This window comes from Chlamydotis macqueenii, chromosome 18 (assembly GCF_036417535.1).
Source record: "Chlamydotis macqueenii isolate bChlMac1 chromosome 18, bChlMac1.mat, whole genome shotgun sequence".
NCBI lineage: Eukaryota > Metazoa > Chordata > Aves > Otidiformes > Otididae > Chlamydotis > Chlamydotis macqueenii.
Genome location: NC_141573.1, coordinates 2,770,699 through 2,794,455, shown reverse-complemented (window position 1 = coordinate 2,794,455; position 23,757 = coordinate 2,770,699). Strand labels below are relative to the sequence as shown.

The 23,757-nt window shown below is 50.7% G+C and overlaps 1 protein-coding gene across 4 annotated transcripts in view; it reads left to right on the top strand.

Annotated features, from left to right (window-relative positions):
* Positions 1-23,757, top strand: part of MAP2K6 (mitogen-activated protein kinase kinase 6) — a 57,993-nt gene that overhangs the window by 16,448 nt on the left and 17,788 nt on the right. For 3 of the 4 annotated variants that reach the window (XM_086762077.1, XM_086762075.1, XM_086762078.1), the window contains exons 2-11: positions 8,754-8,820; positions 9,917-9,965; positions 12,096-12,209; positions 13,726-13,845; positions 14,629-14,745; positions 15,185-15,236; positions 17,274-17,401; positions 18,109-18,186; positions 18,945-19,084; positions 21,961-22,006. In XM_086762077.1, the coding sequence (XP_086618203.1) occupies positions 8,754-8,820; positions 9,917-9,965; positions 12,096-12,209; positions 13,726-13,845; positions 14,629-14,745; positions 15,185-15,236; positions 17,274-17,401; positions 18,109-18,186; positions 18,945-19,084; positions 21,961-22,006 (911 nt within the window). The remainder of the gene's footprint in view (positions 1-8,753; positions 8,821-9,916; positions 9,966-12,095; positions 12,210-13,725; positions 13,846-14,628; positions 14,746-15,184; positions 15,237-17,273; positions 17,402-18,108; positions 18,187-18,944; positions 19,085-21,960; positions 22,007-23,757) is intronic. The other variant, XM_086762076.1, reaches the window with a different exon arrangement.

Below are 23,757 nucleotides of genomic sequence, written 5' to 3'. Positions count from 1 at the left end.
TCCAGGGATGAGTCTGCTGGAGTCTGCATTGCAAAGCTTTCTGCTTTGCCTTGCTTCTGGCTTTTCGTTCCGGTGCTGTTCGGAGCGTCACCGCCGCGCTCTCTGCTGCTGGAGGCCGATCCTGAGGCAGGCGCGAAGGACTGACCTTGCGAATTTACCTTGGGGTAGAGCTGGAGGTCTTTGTCTCCATTGTGCTTGTGCCTCGGCGGAGCCGGCCGACGTCAGCCGCCGCGCGTTGGAAAGGCGGCTCGCTCGCTCCTGAGACGCAAATAACCCCGCTGCCATGCAAGCAGATGTTGCACAACCGCTGCGGTTCACGCCGTGCACCTCCGTCGCTCCTTGCAAAAGCGCTGCTATTTTGGTTTGGGGCCTCTCCTGCGCCGGGTTTATTACAGGTTGCGGGACTGAGTCAGCACAGCGAGCTGAGCCCTGCGACAAAGAAACCCCGGGGCAGCCGCCGGCACCGCTGGGTGCTGGGGCACGGCCGCCGACGGGGCAGGACAGCAAATTACATTTTTGGCATCGTAACGTGGGTGCTAATGGTATCGGGACGTCGTTTGGGATCGGCCGGTACGCGCTTACTGGGGGAGCGGTGCCCAGGCAGCGGCATGCTGTGCTCTTATCTTCAGGAGCCTGGGGAATTAAAAGGGAAGATGGATGCAGCATCACCTGCTCAGGCTTTGTGCCGGCGGTTCAGGGTTTCCAGCTGTACACGTTTCCAGATGGAGGTGCTGGGTTTTCCTGTCCCCGTATTTTCATTGCTCAGACCAACACTGAGAAAAGAAAGCATCCACCTCTGGGCTGTGGCTCACCTCCTCTTTGCCACTGTGGTTGCCCCTGGGGCAGCGTGTTGGCTGTGTTTCCGTCTCGGGGAGGTGTTTTTCGGAGAGGGTTCCCCCCGTGCGGTGCGGTGCGTCTCAGCCATCAGTCAAAGCCAGAATGGAGAGGAGCAAGAAGTGACTCAAGCACTCCGTTCAGCCTGCTGGCATTTCCAGGTTGGGCATGAAATGAGACCTACTTATTTATTTACTTTTGGAAAAATAACTCAAGAGGAGGAGCTGAGGACTAGGACTTCAGAAGCAATAGGGCTGTCCCATGGTGTCTCTGCACCTGGCGCGGGGTTTCAGGCGTATTCTGGTTCCGGTACGCGTTGGCAGAATCCATCAGTCGTAAAAGTGCTTTTGCCTTTCCCACTTCCTATCCCAAAATGTGGTTCCTGGGGGAAGAAAAAAGAGAAATAAGTAATGCTTCGGTTCTTGAGACATAAAGGTGTGGGTTGCAGCACGGACATGAGGCGCAGTGATGGGGCTGGCCGCCGTGATGGCCATCGCAGACCTGGATGTGCCCACGGCCACCACATAAGCTGGCAGCTCTGCAGCACCAAAACAAGAGGAAAAAAGCCCGGAGCTGGGAGACATCTCAGCCCCACGACCGCAGCAGCCTCGACTCCCTTCTCCCGAGCGGCCCTGAAATGAGTTGTTAAGGAAACAGACTTCAAGTTTGCCGTTTCCAAGGAGTTATTGCAAACAACTGCGAGGGAAGACGCAGATAAAGGACGTGCAGGAAATGTCCCTGTCCTGTGCAGGGGACATACTGTGCTCCTCACTGGAGCATCTCTGTTTGCCTCCAGCTGACCCAGTTGCTCATGGCAGTGATGGAAGAGCAGCCAGTGGCGCTTGGCCACTCTTCCTCGTTGACAGGGCTAAGGAAAGCGCAGCTCAATTATATTTCAGGGAGGCAAATAAAGCACAATGTCCACTTCATCGCTTCTCTTGGCCTTTAGTTGAAACTTCAATGGATTTTAAGAATCTCTTGAACATTAAATTATTTTTCTGTGGCTTAATAGGGGTTGGAAAACAGATTTTCAGGCCCACTTCCACGTCATTGGTGCTTCCATGAACATCTAGCTTTTGGTTTTCTTCAGAAGCTAGGGCTTGGCTAAAGCTCTGCATTTACAAACTGGATGGTGGGCACAGCTCAGCCGCTCACCCACCCTGTCCCTGGCACCCTGCTTTGAGCGTTGCGCAATGTGGTTTTATGCAGCTTTACTAAAGGGTTCCCAAGAGATGGAGGCAGAAGTGGTGAGAGAACTTCCCTCCTGCCTCCCCAGCCCAGCCACCAAACCGCTGTCACCAACGCCAGCCTCCCTATCACCTGCAGATCTGTCCCAAAGATATTTAAATCGAAAAGGCATGGTCTGATTCCATACTTGACCGCCTGTATGGCGAAATTCAATGGCTTTCACAGAAGTGAAGCCCGTGGGAGGAAGGCAGTGGAGATGCAGAAGGCACTGTGGTCATGGCTGTGGAAATGCCGCAACAACCCATGGGAGGGCAAGTGGAGCTGCCTCTGGGAAGTGGCCACCTGGAAAGATGCATTGGTACTACTCAAACCATCAGAAGACGCTAGTTCATGAATTTACACTCGTTTCTGTTGTTTTTGACTGGGGTCTTGATTTCCATTTCAGCTGGAATGGAGCCAGCTTGTAAAAACAAGTCCAGGTACAGCCTTGGCAGCATGGCTTCTCCCTCAGACCCACTCATTTAAAATATACTTTGTTATCTGCTTGTATTTTAATTTTTAAGCACAACGATTTGGCAGGGAATCTTGGGCGTCTTTGCTCGGTGACTGTTGTTTAGTCTAGAGGTGGTGAGTGTTTGACTGCGGGGACGCCAGGAATGCACCCGGCCTTCCCGCTCCTCTCACGCTTGGCTGGGGCGTCCCCACTTGTGGAGTTCCTTGGTGGGGAGACCTGGGCAGAATTAAAGGCTTTTCACCTTGAGAACTGGTGAGTGGTGACGAGCTGGTGCTGAGGCAGATGACTGAGGACCAAAGGAGATGGGCAAGTCCATCATCAGCCCTTGAACTCTTAGGTGTGCCAAGATGGGTTTGTAGCAACTCTAACCATTTTGTGTGCCTTAACCTTTAATACTTTGCAAGCATAAATGTGAGATGATCTTTAGTGCTTGTTAAAAAGTATTTTTTCCCCCTCTTTGGGGCAACCTGTGTGAGACTGATGTTAAACATGAGGTTGCTACATCTCCCACAGCAGCAGTCGCTCCAGGTGACCCTGCTCTGCCCTTGGTGCCATGAGCAGCTTTAAGATACAGGATAGAATCACAGAATCGTTTGGGTTGGAAGGACCTTTAAAGGTCGTCTAGTCCAACTCCCCTGCCAGGAGCAGGGACATCTCCAACCGGATCAGGTTGCTCAGAGCCTCATCCAACCTGGCCTTGAATGTTTCCAAGGATGGGGCATCTACAGTATCTTAGTGTTCATGTGCCTGCATCCAGGCGTGTTAATGGGTGAAGTTCTCAGAGGTTTGAGTATTTCCATCTGGCCTGCAAGGCTTGAACTTCTCTTTGACGGCATCAAGTCTACCATTGCCTGCTGAAATACAAGCTGGAACTGGGCTATAAGATGCTCTTTGCAGTTGAAGACCAAGTCTTTGTGTGAAGAGCTGTCTGCTGCTGGGCATTTCCAGGGCATCTCGGACACACAAAAAAAGTTAATTTTAATTTCTTGGTTTTGCAAGAACCATCTCAGTTTGGGGTTTTGCACCTAAACCATGGTCACGGGTCAGGCGGACGTGGGTTGTGCAGCCGTGTGGCGCAGGGCTCGGTCCTGCAGAGCCCACGAGATGCCGATTCTCTTTTCGTCCGCGGGAACACACCAGGCATTTCCATTGTGCCCTCATTTTAGGGGTGGGGGTTTTGCTTAGGCAGTGGAGTACAGCTGATAGGGGAAAAGCAGATCATTTAGCTTTCGAAACCTTTCAAGAAATCAGACAAAAAAAATCCTTAGGAAAGACAGGAATAGCAAATGAGCCACTTTTATCTCTTTAAAAAGTGGGAGAAAGAGGCATTTCCTGCCTGTGAAATTTTACCAGCATATTATATGCTGAAGAGTGTTGTTTGAAAGAAAGTGTTGCTACATGGCTATTGAACACAGCTTTAATAATAAATTGTGGTGAAGACAGAACTGGTTAATATCCTTTGAAGGGAACAGGAGCTTTTTTTTGTGGCAAGGAACCATTTACTTTGGATTATATCGTAAAAAGTTTTTGACTGCAATGAAAGGCCTGGAGGCTGGGGAATGGGATTTTCCTTCAGAAGCAGAAGTTTATTTTCTGTTACAGTGTAAGTGGGCAGCGAATTCCTCTGTCTTCCCTTTCTTTATTATCCTCTGTTATGCTTCCTACCCTTTTGCTGCGCAGCTTTGAAGTTTCCTTTCTCAATATTGATATTTAACGCTGCCCTAATTGAACGGGGCCGGCGACGTTAATCTCTCTGGATGCTCTGTCAGTGCTGGTGGGAAGAGGTTAACGGGCCCACTGGAAGCTGTGTGTTTCTCCCCTCCCTCAGGAATTGGGTTTAAGACCTTCACAGGGAAGTGTTTAATGTGTTTTCATTAAGGCAGGTTTTCTTTTCCCCATGACAGTTTTGCTTCCAGACCTCGCTTCGTTCGCGGCATCGACGTTCTGGGGCTGGTCCAGCGCACAGGGCACGCGGGGCGGGTCACGGGCGCCGGCTGCGGTGATGCTGCAGCGCGCTGCTTGCCTTGCTGCCGTCCTGGCGAGGGTGCTTGCCAAGAAGGCACTGAGGGTTTTTGAAGGTCGCAACTTCTCTAGCACCGGTCGGTTCAATATCTACTGTGGCCACGTGCTTTGCTAAAAAGAAAATAGATTTAAGCTTGTGCTTAGCGTTACAGACACCCTGGGTGTTTTGCTCAATCAAAACTCAGTTCTGGAGATGTCTCTCAGCATCGCTGCAAACCTGTCTGGTTTTTTTACCTCAATTATTCTTCAAACCTGGCTTTTGAGTCAAGTGCTTGTGGAAGTCTCCGCGTGGAAAATTGCAGGGAGAGCTCTCAATGAGCTTTAGCGTCAAGGCTCGGAGACCAGAAAGCCACCGGTGGTTGTTTGCACAGAAAACTCAAGACTTTTTGGATGCTGAGGAGCAGATGTCTGGACCCATCTGTTGATCAACCAGGACTGCGAGCCTTTTGCAGAAGGAGCCACATTGAGACTCCGAGCTTTGTGTGACGGCTCGTTGGGGCTCTCCTTACTGCAAATCCCAAGGAGCTGCGGTGAACCCCTCGCCCCGATGCTCGGTCGCTGGCTGGTTTGTGCCTCAGGACTGAGCCTGGGGCTGTTATTTGGTGTCTGAGACACCCGGGGCTTCTGCACAGCTTGGATGTGGATGCCTGGTGTCTGCCATGGGCTGCTTTTGTGCTGCAGCCTGCCTCCGAGCTGGAGACCTCTTCGTGTAGTTACCTGTTCTGGTCAGATTTGCAGTCTCCAAAAGCTCAGTTTCTCTGCCAGCTCGGGCTGAAGTTGGCCAGTGGATTTAAACTTGCCACGAGGGACAGACTGACGAGTAACTCACATGTCATGATTTTCTTCAGGAAACAAAGCTAAAAATAATAATCTTCATAAAAACACTATGGAAAATACTGGTTTTCTGGCGGATGGAGCAGGTACCATCCAGTTTCGTATGTTGTTAAGCTGCCTCCACATTTTGAGCTCCTGTGTAGATGGCTTTCTCTGGAAACCACAATTTAATACAGCGATGTCTTTCGAAGCGGTGTCTGCTATGGTAAACTGGGAGATTTTATTTTGTCAGTGAGATATTTGCTTGGCAGTTATTGACGAGAACAGATCTTGGGACTTCAATTTTTTTTTTTTTTTTTTTTTTTTAAAAGCCCTCTAAGCCTCAGTGTTTGCTTTTGGGGAGAAACTCTGAGCACGTGTCACCTGGACCCTTGTTTTTCGGAGCAGCTGCAGAGCTCTCAGCTGAGTTGGGAGCCAGGGAGCTGGGACACGCGGCAAGGCGGGGGGACCCCAGTTGCCGCACCCCATTGCAGGCTGCTGGGGTGGCAGCCACGGCTCTGCGGAGCGGCGCTGAGCGCTGCTGCGTGCTCCTGGTTTTCAGGCAGTGTCCCGTTCAGGATTGCTAATGCTGGAGCCGCCAAGCCCCAGAAGGCTTGGAGAGGCAAGCGCTTTGCGTGTTGTAGCAAAAGGAGCTCCGAAACTTTGCCTGATCCAGTTGAGAGGCATGAAATTGCCTTATCGCAGCCCGAGACTTTTATTAAGTAAGTGCTCAGTGAGCCGCGGTGCGGGGGTAACCGCTTTCCCCCTCCGCCCCTTGAGCCGATCCCCAGGAGCCGATGGTGCCGCAGGTGCGAGTCCCGGCCGGGGCGATTCCCGTTTGCAATCCCTTCTCCTGGTGCTGTCGTGAAATCCGTGTTTTCTTCTTGCTGCTGTTGTTGCTTTCTCCTTTCTTGAAAAGAAAACCCCGAAGAACGTTAAACTGTGCCTGTGTCTTGGCAACTCGAAGACGTGAACAGATTGTGCTTCAAAAAAATGGCAAAGTTTCAAAATATTGTATTTCGTGAAGAAGAGACAAGGAAAATAAACTCCCCAAAGTGCAGGTTTTTTTTCACCAGAAGGCGGAAGGCTTTTAATATTTATTTGAGTTTGGCATTTTGCTACGTAGTTCTTCTGCTGACACCACTTGTGAACCGCGATAAGATTAAATGCTGCCCAACCTGATCGGGTTCACGTTCAAATGAGATTAATTTCCAGTAGGTTCGTTGTCACCCTCCCAGAGCTGCCTGAGAGCAGGTTCCTGAGGTACAGGTACAGCACGTGGGGTTGTGCAAGCACATCCACAAAGGAAAAAAAAAAAAGAAAAAAAGGAAAGCACAGAGCAGATTTGTGCTTGCTTCTCTTTTTATTTCGGTTGGGTGAATGTCACTGCGGCGGTGCGGATGGATGGTCGGTGTGCAGAAGTGTGCCAGGGGCTGGCTGGTGAGTGTTAACGGGAAGAGTTCAGCGCTACAGCTGAGGAGGCAGATCCTGCCTCCGTGGGCAAGTCGGTGAACTTCTGTGTCTTGATTTCCATGTGCAAAATCAGGAAGAAGATACTGCTGTTCTTGTGCCTGTGGTTGTCTCGTTCGCTTCAGCTGCGAGAGGATGCAGGCAGGGCTTTGGAGGCAGAGAGGTCACGGGGGTGGCAGACTTAGAAATTGCCAGAGAAACGGGTTTTGTTTGCCTGCACTGCAAGACCTGTATTTTTGAGTTTCCTTTTTTAGCTAAAACATGAAAACAGCAAGAACAGCGTTACCCATTTAGCATCCTGCTGGATTCGATGTGCGCTTGGCGTGGCCTGGGCAAGAAGTGATGTCTAGAGCATCCAGCACCGCAGGGCTTGCTTCTCGCTTGTGCTGCTGGAGACCTTTGTCGTAGGACTAGGAAAACTAGAAGGAAAAGGGTCAAAGAACAGCTCAGCTAACTGTAGAAGTTCCTCCACTTGTTTTTACAGTGAGTTTTACTTCCTTCAAACCAACTTTTACCTCTTGAGAAAGCTGAGAGCTGTTCTTCATGCTTCTGAGTGGCCTTGCTGCTTTTATTGTGCCTTTTCTGTGTTAGACTGGAAGCTCCTTAGACCAGAGAATTGGCTTTTTTTTTTTTTCTTTTGCAAATTTGCAGCTGTGTTGCTTTCTAATAACAGTAGTGAGTGTGCACAGTGGTTTCCAATAAATGCTTTTCCCACGAGGTATCAGCTGTGTTGTCACAGTCTGTCCCATCCTGGAACGACTCTTTGCCAAAAGGAGTGAGTGCGATCCTGTCTTTCGGAGCAGATAAGAAAAAAAAAAAAAAAAAAAAAAATTGGCAATCTGAAATTACTATATTGCTTCTAAAAGGCCATTTTCAGTGTTGGGTGCCTGCACTTTGATCTAGCACCCCTCCGGCACTGGGATGCACAGTTACCTGTTGGCATGAGTTTGTGTCGAGAGGAAAACCAAATTCAAAGATGTATAGGTAAAGTTTGAAAGACAGTGTTGAGAATAGGGAGTAAAAGCGATGCTTAAAAGAAAGACGGTAATTGATCTAAATTGTTCAGTTAAAAATGTTTAGTGCCTAAATTAAAGGCTTGTGCCTTTTCTGGGGACCAGGGATTTTATTACCCAGCCAAGCAGCCAGATGTTTACCTTGGGGTTTTGGTGACATGACTTATGTTCTCAGGTCATTTTATCCCTGGATTCAAAACCCCGTGCTGCAATGTGGCTGTATATGTTTAGTCATAAAAAGGTTCTTGTATTTCTCTAGTCTGCCTGGCTCTTGTGTCTGCCGGCTTGGACCCCCTTTACAGGAGAGCCTGCATTTGAACTGCTTCAGAGCTTGAGCTGCATCCAGCTCAGAAAAGCTTGGCTGGTCAGTGTGAACAGAAACAAATGGCTTTGAAGCCTGCAAACTTAATTCTGCTTTATTTTTGCTGGGTTTGCACAACTTTAACGACCAAGAGGTGAAACATCCATTTAAACAGAATCAGAATCTGGTTCTGGACTTTTAGAATCAATTTTTAAAAGATTTCTGTTCCTGCCAGGGTTATGTATCTGGAATGGTTTAAAATCTGAGAAGCATTTACAGGGATCCTGCGTGGGTAGGGCTGAGGAAGGAGAAATACCTTTCTCTTTTCATCCTCACACGGCCTGCCTTCGCCAGCGCTCTCGCCTGTTTTCTGTACCCGGTTGGCAGCCAGACCTTGCAGGTCTGAGTGAAGCCGTGCTGAACAAAGGCACTTTATGTTTTGAACCCTGTGCCCTCCGTCTACACCACCAGCCTGGCCGGGCACTTATGTTAAATAAGGTCAACAAATACAGGCAAGCTGTGTTTTGCAAATTTAAACAAAACAAAACGACAACAACAAAAAGCATTTCTTTAATTCTGCCTCTTTCTTGTTTCGCAGGCAAGAAGAGAAACCCTGGGTTGAAAATTCCTAAAGAAGCATTTGAGCAACCACAGACAAGCTCCACGTAAGTCTGCAAACACTAAGGCAGAATGAAAAGAAAACCACGAACCCCAGCTGCCTTCCAGCCTTCGCTAGCGCCTGCGCTGCCGCGGCCGGGGGCCAGCGGCCAGGGGCCAGCGGCCGGTCACGGCCAGCACCCGGGGCTGGTGCTTGCAGGTCTGGAATGGCGGGGACCCTTCATGAGGAGCAGGGACAAAATGCCTGCGTTAATTTTGGCACCGTTAGAATCATAGAATCATGGAATGGTTTGGGTTGGAAAGGACCTTCAAAGGCCATCCAGTCCTGCAAGGAGCAGGGACATCTCCAACCGGATCTGGTTGCTCAGAGCCCTGTCCGGCCCCTCCTGTTAGGAAGGATAATAACTTAACAGCCCTTGTTTTCCTCTTGTAGCCCCAGGTACAACCAAGGTGTCTCAGCCCATCACCCTCTACCCATCACTGCCCATGGGACATCTCCTATGCTGCTTAGTGATGTGCCCAGGAAAGGGGAAAAACAGAATGGGCACCAGTTCTGACTGGTGTGGCACTTGTCCCGCTCAGTTTGAGTAACATACATTTGATCAAGACATAAAAATGCATCCCCTTCCCTACACACTTGGCCTTGCAAAAGAAAACTCTGTGTTTTTAAGGCAACTTGTGCAACTCCAGCCTGCCTGGCTTTCTTTGCTTCCTTGAGAGCTGATGTTTCTTAGCCTGTTAACTCCTGCTGTATGGCCTAGGTAATCATTTACAGGGGTTTTAGGCCTTTATGACCATTTAATCAATTTTTCGTACAGGCTGGCAGAGGTTTGGTGCTTGGCACGTGCCTTGCCTTTCGCAGTGAATCTCTCTGGGTTCCTGCACGGGGAAGTTGGATGTGAGGAATGCCAGGTCCAGCAGCTTCCTTCCTGCCCCCTTTTTGGGGTGACTTTGTGGAGCTTGGTTGTATCTGTGGATCCTGCAAAGCTAGGAGACTGGTTAGGCTGCTCGGGCCTGTGAGGGCTGCTGGCCTGAAGGTGCGAGGGGATGGCCTGAGGAACTGTGGGGGTTGTATTTACTCAATGAGGGAAAATTGTTCTTTGTAAGGAACATATCACATCTTCTCCCTTTTCTCTCCTGCAGGCCACCCAGAGATCTAGACTCTAAAGCCTGCATCTCTATTGGTGAGGAGGTAAGTCCTCACACCTGCTGTGATGCCGACTGCTTGTCCAGGCAGGCTGCTCATGGGATGGCTTAATTTCAGACAAAAAAAAAAAGGGCAGTTTAATAAACACCAGCTATTTCAAAATTATGGGTCATTTTGCTTTAAATGGGGGGCCAACACTGGCTGAATAAAAGCTAGGAAGAGCCAGCCTAGAAGCTTGTGTGAGCCCTGACAGTCACCTTCAGCTGTGGAGAGCCGAGTAGCATCTGATGTTTGTGCTTCTCCAGCAAGACCAGTGGCCCTGTGGCCAGCTGCGGTGTGACCTACTGGTTGTCACCGCTCTGATGAACGTGCCCCCAAACTCTCACCCTTTGCATCCCATAACACTTGCGACGCCTTCCTATTTTCCACCTTGAACATTCCTTCCTTGCCTCGATAAGGTGTGGCTAATCCCCTGGAAATAAGGATTTTAAACCAAGGGGATTGCTAACACCAGATTTTACTCTCCTTCGCAGTTCCTTTCCTGATTTAAAGCCTTCATCCAAAGTATTTCCCTTCGCTAATATTGAAGGCCAATCTCATCAAGAGTCTAACTCAGATCTTCCTGTCCTGGAAGCAAATCCTTCTGACGACATGGAAACCAGTCCACCTGATGTTCTAAAAAAATAGCAGGGAAAAAACCGAAACCGAGGACAGCTGTTTTGATAGGAGAAAATGGCACAGCAGCATTCATAAACGCATTTTAAAGCTGGGCAATAAATTTATTAGGTGCAAAAGATAGGCCGTGGTGTCAGCGAGCTAATTTATGAAGTGAAATGCTAATCCAGTAGTGTTTTATAATGTTGATCGTTGGATGCTTTTCTTTCACTTTGGATTTTGTATTTTCCCTGGCATGGAGCAGGGGCTGGAAGGTGGAAAGATGCCTCTGGAGCAAAATGGTGCAGCGCTGAGGCAGAGAAAATGCCTGCTGCTAGAGAAGCGCCCGCTCCAAGAAAATCACTTCTCCCCTGCAGTCCCAGGGATGAGGAAAAGCTCAAGCGCTCCAAAAAGGCTCCGTGCACGGAGGCAGAGAGCCCGTGTTGGACGGTGCAAAGAGAAGCGCACTTGTAAAACCCAGAGCTCAGTCGTTTGTACGGGTGCAGATCTGTGGTGATCTCGGAGGGACTGGCATGCCGTGGCTTGCACTTCCCATAGATCTGTTCCCTGTTTGTCCAGCCAGGTTCCTTTAGGACACGCTCCAGCTTCCACCAGCCTTTCTACGCTCAGCCGTTATCCCTAGGGAAAGCCACTTTCCCTCCTCTCCCTTTGAACTTTGCTGCTGGATTTAAGAGTAGCCTTGAGGGAGTCCCAGGGCTTTTTTGGAGAGGGTCCTGTTGAACAGTAGGAGCAGTGTCAGGCAATTGGAGATGCTGGAATCTCTGCCGCTACACAAAAACGTTGCTCAGGGCTCCTTTTGCCGGCGACGGAGCCGTGAGCGAATGACCGGGCGCCCGAGCGCAGGGTAACGCAGCGTACGGGCCCCGCGTGCCGCGGCATCCCCAGGCAGCACATGTCAGGCTGCAGGTTTTTTTTTCTGCTCTGCCAGCGAAAAGCGGTGTGGGATTATGGGCTGTGAATCAGTTCGTTATAACCCGCTTCTTTCTGTAGCGTGATTGACTGATGTGGTTGTGCGTTCGGCAAACAGAGTGACTGGTTTTAGTAGCAAAGGCGTATTTTTAAACATCCCAAAATAATAATAAGCAAAAAATAGAGCTGCTGCACAATATTGCGGCAGAAGGAAGAAGGGCAGGTTAGAATGCAGGGCTCCAAACAAAGTCATCCTTTGTGTAAGGCCAGGAGAAAGAGATCTCGAATGCTAGACGAAATAAATCCTCCGTGGTTTAAAAACCGGGCACGCTCGGTTGGTGTTTGGCCCATCTGCAGGTCTGGAGAAATAAGTTTTTACAGGCCTTAAAAAATCTGGAGATATTTCCATGATTGTTTGTGGGAGGAGGAGGATGGAAGGAAAAAGAAAACCCACAGAAGACTGAAGGTGAGAGGAGGACGCGCAGAGGTGAATTTATGTGCCAAGCAGGGCTCGATTTTAGGGGAATTTCACTCCTTGCGCAGCATCTACGTGCAGCAGCCACCTTTGCGCTGATGGTTTTTTCCCCACAGAACTTTGAGGTGAAAGCCGATGACCTGGAGCCCATCTCCGAGCTGGGACGAGGTGCGTACGGGGTGGTGGAGAAGATGCGGCACATGCCTAGCGGGCAGATCATGGCAGTGAAGGTAGAGTGAGCCTCCGAGGCGTTTTCTGTCTCTGTCGGTGTGTGTGGCCACCCTCTGCGCTCTCCTTCGCGCGCGTTTTTAATCATCTCACCTGTTCTGATGCATGCCTTTACCGGGATCGACTTCTTTCCGTATGCAATCCTCTTTCTACACAGGGGCAAAGAGTGCCGAGGTAGATTTGGGCCGTTTAACCCAGAAAAGGGGTGTGTTTTGAAAGTGTGATGCTCAACGTGTTTCCAGCATTGTGCATGAAAACGTATTGTTCACCTATTTCAAAAGCTATTTGCTATAATTATTAAAATATGTGTAATTTTTTTCTAGTGTAGATATACCGTCAGATCCAGGGCTCTGCACACTGTTTGTAATTGTAAAGAATAGCGTACTGTAAATGTAATTGCATAAAATAATTTTCTTCAGCTGAGACTTTTTCAGTCTCTTTGGAACAGGAAATTTTTGTTGGAGTTTTCACGTTCTGTCTGGTATTCTGATTCATGACAGGCTTGTAGATGTATTATGAAAAGTTCTCGTAACAACGGTTTAGACTCATAAGCTTGCAGCTTAAGGAAACAGTCCTGGGAAAAATTGTATTTTGGGAAGGACCAATTTTTGTGGGGCTGAATTTTAGCTCAAGTTTCCTTTCGGAATAAAGAAAAAAGAAAAAAAAACCATGCGGAGCTGGAAGCTGTGAGCAAACTGAAGGAAAATTCTTAGCTCCTCGGTTGTGGATGGACTTTGCTGTGGATGCTGGGATGTGTCTCAGGCCCTCTGCATCTGGTCATCTTGCTTTGGTGTACACCAAACTGCAAAAGACCGCTCTGAGTGTGATGGAAAAGCTGAAGAGGGTGTGGCAGGAACATTCAGAATGTTACTTGCATCTGTGATGCTGAACAGTTTAATTCCATCACATTACTGACCTCGAGCGGCTTCGGCCAAGGAGCCTGGAATATATGTGTGACCCGTGTTGAACCGTGTCATGCCCCTTTGCAGTGCTTCCCAACTGCAGTTTTCCAGGTATTTCACATAAATGCCATCTCTTGCCTGGGAAATGTCCATTTTCCAAAGCCATGGGGAGCACATGGGCTCTGGCTGCAAGGCTGGAGCCCTCTCTCGTGACTAAAGTCTGCTGATGTAAGTAGAATTCACAGATTTCCACCAGCTTAGAATTGGATTTCCTGCTGCTTTCTCTGCTCCCAAGCCACAGTGACTTTTAGCTCTTGCAGAAAGAGTGATGTTTGCAGGGAAGAGCAAAATCACCTGAAGTTTGGGCTGGGCTGAGAAGTCTCCTTCATCCACCATTGCTTTCTGTAGCCCGAAGGTGTTCGTGCCATGGGTGCTGTGTTTGTGATGTGCCTGTGACAAAGGGATATGACAAAAGGGTGACACAAAGTGGTATGATAAAAGGGTAAAGGCACTGTGGCCAGCGTGGGCACAGCCGTGGCGAGTCCCCTGCAGCAGCAGCAGCAGCAGCGTGGTATGGAGGTCCTGACGGCCAACGCTAAAATGCTTTGTCTTCCAGCGGATCCGAGCCACAGTGAACAGCCAGGAGCAGAAGAGGTTATTGATGGATCTGGATATCTCCATGAGGACGGTAGATTGCCCCTTCACTGTCACGTTTTACGGGGCACTTTTCCGAGAGGTATGGCATCCTGGAGATCAGCCGCGCTGCCCCTGGGAGACTGGATCCTCTCCCAGGCTCTGAATTCCCATGCCTAGGCTTCCTCCAAGGGCCAGACTTTTAATCTCCATCTAAACATGGAGACTTGGTACGAGATGGATTTGCTCTATCTCAGCCTGTCACATACAGTTGCTTCTTGGCGAGCGAGGAGAGACGCGGTCCTGTGCGAGGAGGAGCCAAGGGCAGCCAAGCGCCAGTGCCAGGGATGTGTGAGGCCTCTGTGACACTGGGGGCTGGTGGTGAGCTTGAGTGATAGGGACGGCCAGGTGCCGAGGACACCAACTCACAGCCTGGTCCGTTAGTGTTAATATTGTCCTGACTTGCAATGAGAAAGCCACATGGAGGAAAAAATGTGGGAAGCTCTGAAAAGCAAGATTTATTGAATAGTTTTAAGCATAGCTCTGCGGAGCTGAACTTTTCCTGGCTGAGCATTTACAGTGACCTGAACTTGTAGGAGCCTCTGTCCCAATAACTTTCTGGGCTCCTAAATCACTGAGATTGTGGTTTGGGAAAAGACAGCAGAAAATACACCCTAAATGGTCGTGAAGGTGGACAGCACTTAATTCCAGCTGGAGAGGAAGGAAAAAGAAAGCCCAGTACAGTTTTACTGAATGAGTTTTAAAAGACAGGGAAGAGGCAAACAGGCCAGCAAAGGGCAAGTGCCAAAGAAGAGCTTTGCGCGTGGAAGGAAAGGAAAGGATGCTTTGTTCCAGGGAGTAGATATTTGCTGTCTTTATCCTCCAGGGAGATGTGTGGATCTGCATGGAGCTGATGGATACCTCACTGGACAAATTCTACAAACACGTCATTGACAAAGGCCTGACGATTCCTGAGGACATCTTAGGGAAAATAGCCGTCTCTGTGAGTATTAGCAGGGTGAGGAGGGAAGGGAAAGGGGAAGGGAAAGGGTGTTTCTCTTCTAAGCCAAGTCCTACATGACCCAAGCTCCCTGCTCTATTTGCCCCAGGAAGAGCATGGTCCACAGGCCAGCCCACATGGACATTCCTGCCAGTATCTGGTGTGAGATGCTGTTATTGATAAGCCATAAATCACCCAAATTGTGCCTATACACGTAACTGAGAGATGGCACAGTGTTAGATGTGGGGAGGGCCCTGCAGCTCCTTTGCCTTCCTGGGTACCCACCGTCACCTTGGGCTGCTGTGAGGGTGCAGGATCTGTGGGAGATGTTGGTCTTCCCCTCCAAGGAGATCTGGTGAGGATGGGGCGGGTGAAGCTAGGCAGCGTTTTCTCCTCATCGTGGTGCTGCCAGGTGTGATTCACTCTGGATTTGTTGTTTCAGATTGTAAAAGCGCTAGAACATCTACACAGTAAGCTCTCCGTGATCCACAGAGGTAAGCGCCAGCATGCAGCCAGGACTGTGCTGGTGTCCGTCTGCCCTGCACCGCGCGCTCTCAGCCTTCGCAAGGGCTGGCCAGGCACAGGCTCCCCAGATACCTAAGATAAAATGGGCTTTTCACAGCAAAAATATTCCCCAGCACCTCACGACTAGCAAAACCTGATCAGAGGAAGCGTCTGCTGGTTTGCCCTTTAAAAACTGCACGCTGGTCCCAGCGTTGCCCCGAGGTGGAGGAGAAGCGAGCTCCAACCTGACTGTGCTGGCAGAGGAAGGGCTGTTTCCCTAACGCGTGGTCTAAATCCGCGGTCTGCTTCAACACCTCTGCGAAATTAAACCAGACTTTTCCTTCTGACCTTGGCGGGCTTCGGGTCAGACCTCGCAAAGGTTTCTCACCTCAACACGGCAGCTCCGTGTTGACGTGCAGCGAGGGGCGTCTCCCTGCAGTGATCTCGCCATCCTCATCCCCTTCTGCGAGCTGCCCTGGGCGCTGGTGGGGCAGAACGGTTTGATGCCTAAAATAGCCTGAAGTGAAGTCATAAATACCCTTCTTAAACTCTTCTGACATTTTCCCCTTTAGGGCATCTCAGAGATGCCATGAACACACTTAGAAAGAAACATTTGCAGCGTTGCTGCTTGACACCGTTGTTTTGAAAGGGTCATTTTCAATTTGTCGTGAGGAGGAAAAAGCCCTCTCTGGAGTGTGCGACTGCCAGGGGAGGGAGCATCTGACGCGAGCGGAGTTCAGCTCTAGCAGGCAGTCACATTTTGTACATTCTGCCTGTGGCTGGGGGTTGAGTTTCTGCCTTCTGTATCACTTACAGGAGGCGGAAAATGCTGCTCGGCTTCTGGATTTCTGTTTACTTGTTTGATTTCCACTGAAAATTGTCTTATTTCAGCGTAGTAACAGATGGGTGAGGATCTCGGGTACCTGAAGCTTTTGATTGCAGAATGCTGATTAGACAGCAGATGTTGACGAACTGTAAACCACCCGGTTCTAATAAGCAGGACTGAAAAGCAGCTTCTGGCCTCTTTTGGGGGGTGTTTCAGCTCTTCTGTGTAGTAGTTTATCACACGTAGACAGACTTTCTTGCAGAAGAGCCCTGGGGTGGCGACGGGGACAGGATTGCTCTCGTTTGAGGATCAGTGCTGGGACAAGAGAAAACAGGATGGCCTGCGCTACCTGCGCTGCGTTGAGGTTTCATCCGGGATGAGCCTCACAGGGAGCAGCTGCTTGCTGTGCAGGGAAGCACCTCCATGGCTCCTGGATATCACTTACGAGCTTCTTTCTGTGCCTTAATTTCCCTTTCTGATGGTGGTTATGACTGCCTTCATGAGCGTAGTGCAAGTATAAAGGCACCAGGGATTATAAGGCCGCGGTGGGAAGCAGATAAATCTGTCAGTAATAAGTAGATGAGACACTGGCCTGATTTCCATAAGGTGTGGAGCACCCACACGCCTGCTGCTCTTCACATTGCCTTTGAGCGTGGTATCCTTAAAATCAGAGGCCATTTCTGAAGTCTTGATCCTTGCCTTAGTTTACTGCTCCCTCCTTCCCTGGCAATCCCCGCTTCTCTTCACCCTTTCCTGCCCACCCCTCATCCTTTCCCCATGGGTTTTCCCTTGTGCTGGCATGAGACCAGCTCCAGCTGGGGACTCGTCAGAGCTCCGGCCGTTTGCAGACATCCTCTGGAGATGCCCCCAGCCCTGCTGAGCCGTTCCCTTGGGAGCGATCTGATGTCCGTGGCCGTTCCCAATGCGGTGGGATGTGATGGCTACGTGCAGAGCTACCTCCCCAGATCAGAGAGAGGAATCTGCAAGCGAAGGGACACTTGCAGGACATCTGACAGGCCCCTGAGGCAGTCACCTCAACTTGCAGTGTCTGCAGCCAGCCGGGTTTCTGGCGTGCGCTAAGCGCGGGCGTTTGCGCGGGCACCTTTGGTGCTCTCTGCTGATAGGAAGCTCTTCGGCTTTTTTTGGCTTGGCACAGTGACCCATGCGTGACAGTGACTGTGGTATGTGTTCCTTCTTGCAGATGTAAAGCCCTCTAACGTGTTGATCAATACGCAGGGGCAGGTGAAAATGTGCGATTTTGGAATTAGCGGTTACCTCGTTGACTCGGTTGCTAAAACCATGGATGCAGGATGCAAACCCTACATGGCTGTAAGTTGAGCCGCGGAGAGGCTGCGTATGAAAGCTGCTGCGGGACAGCCAGAGGAACATGAGCCTGGGCATCAGGTCATCCTAAAGGGGGAAGGATCAGCCTCCGGCATGTGTCCTGGGGACTCGTTTTGGAAGACGCGTCCCTGAAGTTACTTGTAAAGGGGCAGAGAAGGGAGACAGATGTCACGGGTCAGATCAGATCGCCTGGGCACAGCTTCCCACCACGTTATCACTCCCTGTGACCGTGGGGAAGGCTCTGTAATTGCTCTGTGTTGCATTTTTGCTGTTTGCCCCGTGGGGACAATAGTACTTTCCATCTGGGAAGAAAAACAGTCCCCAGGGAGTGGGTCCCGCAGACTCCTCCTGGGAGCTGCTGCGCAGGATTCTCTGTGGAGCACTTGCACAGGGTGAAAACGGTCCTGCAGAACTGGGGCTTGTCACCCCGTACATGCCGGGTGTGCTGGGTCATCTCCACCACCCCAGTCCCTCATGCAGGTGCCATCTACTTCTGGTGACCCATTGCACTGCCTGCCCTTACCGGCAAGGATGTGGGACCAGAGCTGGCCCCATGACATCCAAGGGAGCAAGCTGGTGGCGTGGGCTGAGTGGTCCTGGCCTGCCACCCTGAACGACTCGTCTGAGGTCGTTCTGTGGGCGTTGCACTGGGGCCATCCCTGTTCCTCAACCGCCTCTGCCTCTGTTCACAGCCTGAGAGAATTAACCCGGAGCTGAACCAGAAGGGATACAGCGTCAAATCTGATATCTGGAGCCTGGGCATCACGATGGTAGGGTGACCTGGGGGCTCGCAGCGATGCCATGGGGGTTGCGTGTTGCTCGTGGATTCGTTTTCCTCCCCGTAGCCCCCCTGACATTGGTGGCACCAGTGGGAATGGGAATACAGCTCTGAGGGTACCAGGGAGCATGCCGCAGGGTTGAGGGGAAGGAGGATGGAGCTGCTTTGTCAACTCCTTGCTGTCTTCAAACGCGTTGGTGGGGTGTCTCCTTGGTGGGGACGACCCCGCTGCGGTGGCCGTGGGCTGCCGGGAGATGGCAGCATGGGCTAAGGCGAGGGCGTCCGGCGCCGCACGTCTGTCGCCTTGGAGCAGGTTGAATTTCATGCACAAAAAAATAACTCCCAGCACTTCGCAGTTAGCAAAGACCCCCTCAGAAGAGAAGCGATGGGATGGCGTCTCCCACGCAGTGTTTAGGGGGAATCCATCTGCTTGCAGAGTCGTTTTATAGCGCAGTTATCCTTTGCAACGTGGTGTTGTTTTTTAACTTCTAACCTTTCCCAAGCAAGGTTTAACACGAGGGTGAGGGAGGATTGAATGTGGAGACTGCTGTGTCTCCTCAGGCCATTTTGCTGGGGGAGGTTAAGCAAGACGTTGTGGCCAGGTGGGGTGAGGAAATACCGTGTATTTGCGTGGGGCCTAAAAAAACACACCCCTGGGTGGGCACACAGGAACCCGAAATCCACGGGGCGGGAGGGCGAGCGGTGGGATGTCCGCTGTCGATGCCTGAGGCGTGGGCTCTGTCTCCCCAGATCGAGCTGGCCATCCTGCGCTTTCCGTACGACTCCTGGGGGACGCCCTTCCAGCAGCTCAAGCAGGTGGTGGAGGAGCCGTCGCCGCAGCTCCCAGCGGAGAAGTTCTCGGCAGAGTTCGTCGATTTTACCTCGCAATGGTAAAATACCCTCCGTGGCCATGCTTGCCCTGGTCCCACTCGCCCTGGCCCTGCTGGCCTCTAGCATGCTGTGGGGACGCCCAGGATGGCAGGCGCTGGCATCCTCCTCTGTCCCTGTCCCCACAGGTGTCTCTTTGGGTGACAAACCAAATTTTTGAACAAAACATCCCCCCATGGGGAAGGGGACGGGCCTTCATGCCCTCACCAAGCCGTGCAGGCAATGTGTGCCCTTTGCCGGAGCTCTGGTGATGGCGGCTGTGGGGGTCCTCCCTGCCTGAGGCGGCGAGGAACAGGCTTGATCGCTTTGGCGGGGCACACAGGAGGAAGGGATTTAGGAGACTTTCTCCATCCTATTGCCTCCATATCAGCAGCACGGGATGTTTGTGGCCAGGCCAGCAGCACGGGCAGGCAGATCCGGCGGGCCCCTCACGTCCTTGGGGCTGGCACGGGGCAGGGAAGGGGAGCAGGGCGCAGAACGGCTGCGTCTTCCTGCCCCCCGCTCCCGATGGGACCCAGCTCTGAGGGTGGCACCGCTGCAGAGTTCATCCCGCAACGGTCCCCGTCGGCGGCCGTCCTGCTACTGGGGCCCTCCGGCTGCTGTGCTGCTTTCCGTGGGACTCGGAGCTGGAAGCAGTGGGAGAGTTTGGCTGCGACGTAGGAAAAGGCTTGGAGCAGATGCGCGCTGTCTGGAGGTTGCGAGAGCTGCGTAAAAGCACAGGCTCTCCCAGCACCCAAGGAGACTCGCAGCTGCCCTCATCGTATGGTTCAAAGAGAGCTGGCGGCGGCCCCGCGGCTCCTGACTGCTTCTCCCTCCAGCTTCCCTGGAAACCGCCTGGGAGGCGTTTTTATTTTCCAGGCGCTGCAGTGCCATCCGCGGCTTGCCAAGTTGGCAGGTGGATGGTGGGTTTGCGCGGTAGCCAAGAAAGGACGGCAGATCGACAAATACAGAAATGTGAGACTGTTCCCGAGCTGCCAGCGTCAGAGCCTGGAGCCCGGCCGGCTCTGCCGCGACCCAGGAAGGGGATTATCAGTCACTCCTGCCCGGGGACTTTAAGTACCGACACTCAGATTCTTCGGAGTCTTGTTCAAACATGTTTTCGAGGTCCTTGTGACTCAGCTGCACGCCTCTCTGTCGAACTGCGCTGGGGAATACCTGCCCGTGCCCACACTGCTCTGTGTCTATCAGAGGTGGGGGCTGGCTTGGAAAAACCCTCTCACAAAATGCCCACCGTTTTCGCGAGGCCCACGCTGAGATTTTGGACGAGCTGCCTTTCTCCCGTGCTGCTGGCTTGCTACTTGTTATTGCAAAGTCGCCTGTTTGTGCCAGGCAGGCTGTTGTTCCCCACTGGATATTTTGCTTTTGCAAGCATGGTGTCTTGCAGCCAGAGCTGTGGGCTGATTTAGGACCGCCGTCCGTGAAGGTTGCAGTGAGAAGAGTGACCCCACTGAGCAGCACTCGTGTCTTGAAAGCTCATGCTTTGAGGAGCACGTGGGTGGTGGTTCCTCTCTTTGCAAATCCTGTCCCCTAGGACCACTCAACGCCAGCGGAGTGGCATGGACTTGGAAAAGTGAGCTTTGGCTGCAGATTGCACTGGTTTTGAGATGCTGGGAGCCTGAGAATTTCTTCTGACACTGAACCAGCTCACGTCAACGGAGTGTATTGAGATTGGCCTGGTTTAGGGCTATCTCAAATTCAAGAGATCACAGAGTGAATCACACCATCTGCTGCCTGGGGCAGCGAAAGTCTGATTACCTGCAGCCGCTGCAGGGAAGTTCCTGGGATATCTGAGCCAGGATCAGGTCCAAATATGGCTCTTCATTCCTGAAGATTTACATTGATTTCAGTAACTTGTCACCAGATTTCCTGGTATTAGTAACCTAGGAACAAGGTTTTTGTTTGTAGAGGGTTCTAAAGGGTCTAAATTAAGAAGGTTATACCCAAATCCTGCTTCTGGACACATCTAACCTTCAAATTCACCTTAGCATCTTGTCTTGGGCGGCTTTTGAGCTCAGAGGATGTGACACATCCCGTACCTTCAGTTCAGCAATATTGGCACGTATCGTTACTAGGTTCCTCTGTTCATTCACAACATGACACTAAACATGAGCCCGCTACACACAGCAAGCAGGAAATATCTATTCAGTGTGTGTCCTCCGCTTCCTCTGGGCTCCGGCAAATCCCAGCAGAGGAGCGACTTATCAGCGCTGAGGTTCTCACTTTTGTTTTGCTCAGTGTGACACCTTTTCCCCGCCACCGACGTGTACGTGTGTGAAGATCTTTTCAAGTTGCTCCAAGTGTCTTTCCCCTAAATACACTGTCAGGAAGTGAGTAGAGATTACGTCCTGTCTTTTAAAAGCTATTTTCTGCTGGAGGGAAACCAAAATAACTTCCAGCTACAACCCTCCAGAGCCATCTGTTGTAGGAGAGGAGAAAAAAAGGATGTCCCATGTAGCCGTCCCTGCTGATAACAGCGCAGTGATAAACAAATAGTTGTACACGTGCTTCAGAGCCACTCGGTCACCGCTCCCAATCAGAGGTTGGAGGCTATATCCATTCCCTTAGTCACTGGCCTGCTGGATGATATCCCAAAAAACCAATTGTACCTGGTCCCCAGCAACAGGCCGTGTCTGGACTGGTGTTTGTGGTGTCTCTGGATCTCTTGGCTGACCCTGAGCTCCCCTGCACTGTGTACGGTACGGGGCCCACGTGTGGGCTGTGTTGGCTGTAGGTACCCTCAAGGCCCAAGCTGAATGAGTAGTTGAACTTATTCTACAGGGACTTGACACCTTGCTTTTGTCATGGTATATTTTTATGGCCTTGCCTAAGTTGCTTACAGAATGTAACTTTTAATTTTTTTTTCTTATTTTCATTAAAGCTTGAAGAAGAATTCCAAAGAACGGCCGACATACCCAGAGCTTATGGTGAGTGTCGCTACTTTAAGCAGTGTGTTGGGTCAGAGCTGAGATGGATTACAATGAGATGCTGAAGACAGCGTTTCCAGTAATGACTGGTGATTTAGGACACTTAGCATCTCTATTTCCATAACAGATGTGAGGATCATGGCACTCCAGGGTCTTGGGAGGGTGACTGCAAATCAGAGATGCTCTTGGAAATGTCATTCAGGTGCTGTTCCAGTCAGATCAAGGGAGGAAAATATGTAAAAGCAGTTAACAAACTGAAGGGGCAAGAGTGAGGCTGTGAAGATTCAGTTAGCAAGGATAAAATTGTCTTCTTGCATTTGTGTGATGGCTTCAGACTCCTCAGTGAGATGCCTGCACCATGGATGCTCCACGTGGGCTGCAGGAGCTGAGTGGCCTCCTAGAGTTTGCTGTCATGGTGCCTGGGAGAGGAGACTTTTTGGGCAGAGTAATTCCTGGATGTTCAGGACAGAGACAAGTCTGTGACTAATAATTCCGGTTATTGAATTTCATCTGCTGCTTAGAGACTGTTTGCTGTGAGCGTGACTAGGATGGAGGAATAATGAAGGAAGAAAATGCTGATAAAGTCTTGCGATGGAGGAAATGCAAGGCAGTGCGGGGCTTTGAGGTCAGATGCATTTAACTGCTGGTGAACTCCCAGCAGCACAGACACTGGTGTATGCTCAGCCAGAGCTCTGGGCTGGAGCTGGCAAGAACAGGGTCTGCGGTGAGATTCTTCTGCTAGGGCTCCACAGCTTCATGGCCTGTCTCTCCTGACTTTCTGGTGTTGATCCTGGTGCTCCTAATAGCTGGCAAAAAGCAGGAGAGCTTGGCAAGTCAGTGTTTGGTCCCATGAGCATCTCCTCTCCTTTTTACTCTCACCCAATTCACAGCTTGCTGAAGGCAGGAAGGTGTCTAACTTTGTTATTTCTGAAGATCTTGACCCAAATACTTTCCTGTCCCTGCATGCCCACCCCTGTCTTGTGCCACTGGCAAGATTTTCTGGGTTAAGGCTGGAAACTGCTGCAGAATTTCCTCCAGCGTTGCTGTCTCTTGCCCCATAACTTGTAGGACGTGTGTTATGCCAGCTGGAATTCAGCCTCGTCGCTGCCCGACGCTGTGTGCTCGGAGGTGGTGGGACCTCTGTGGTGTGAAGGTGCTGGGATTTAAGGTGCTCTCTAGCTACCAGACATGCTGGAAATCCATGTGCCATTTGAACGTGAGTTGTAGGCAATGAATAATTCCTGTGACATTTGCTGGGCTCTGTAATGCGATTAGACTATATAGAGAGCTGATTTACACACAGTTTGCCCAAATACTGGTTTCAAACAAAAGGAGGCCCGAGGTTTATGGCTTTTTTTTTTCCCCCCTTTTTTTTTGTTATGGAATAAATACATATATATTTTAAGAAAGTTTCTGAAGTTTGCCAAATGGCCTTTTATCAAAAAGGTTCACCGGAGCAGCTCCGTCTGTTGCAGCATTAATACTCATTGGCAAGCGAGTGCATTTCTATTGAATTAGGTTCTTGGATCACCTCTCCAGAGTATCTCAATGCTGTGGTATTTCATGTCTGACATGAATGTTGTGAGGTCCTGTGGTTGAGGGTTGCTGTTTTGCTGGGTTTTTTTTTTCCCCCTCCTCTCTCTCTCTTATGGCATTAAGTTGTGGTACTGGATTGGACTTGTCATGTAGACCAAGACTGCTCCCTTGCTTTCCTGTGGAATTGAGGTTTCTCATGGAAAATATGACTCTGT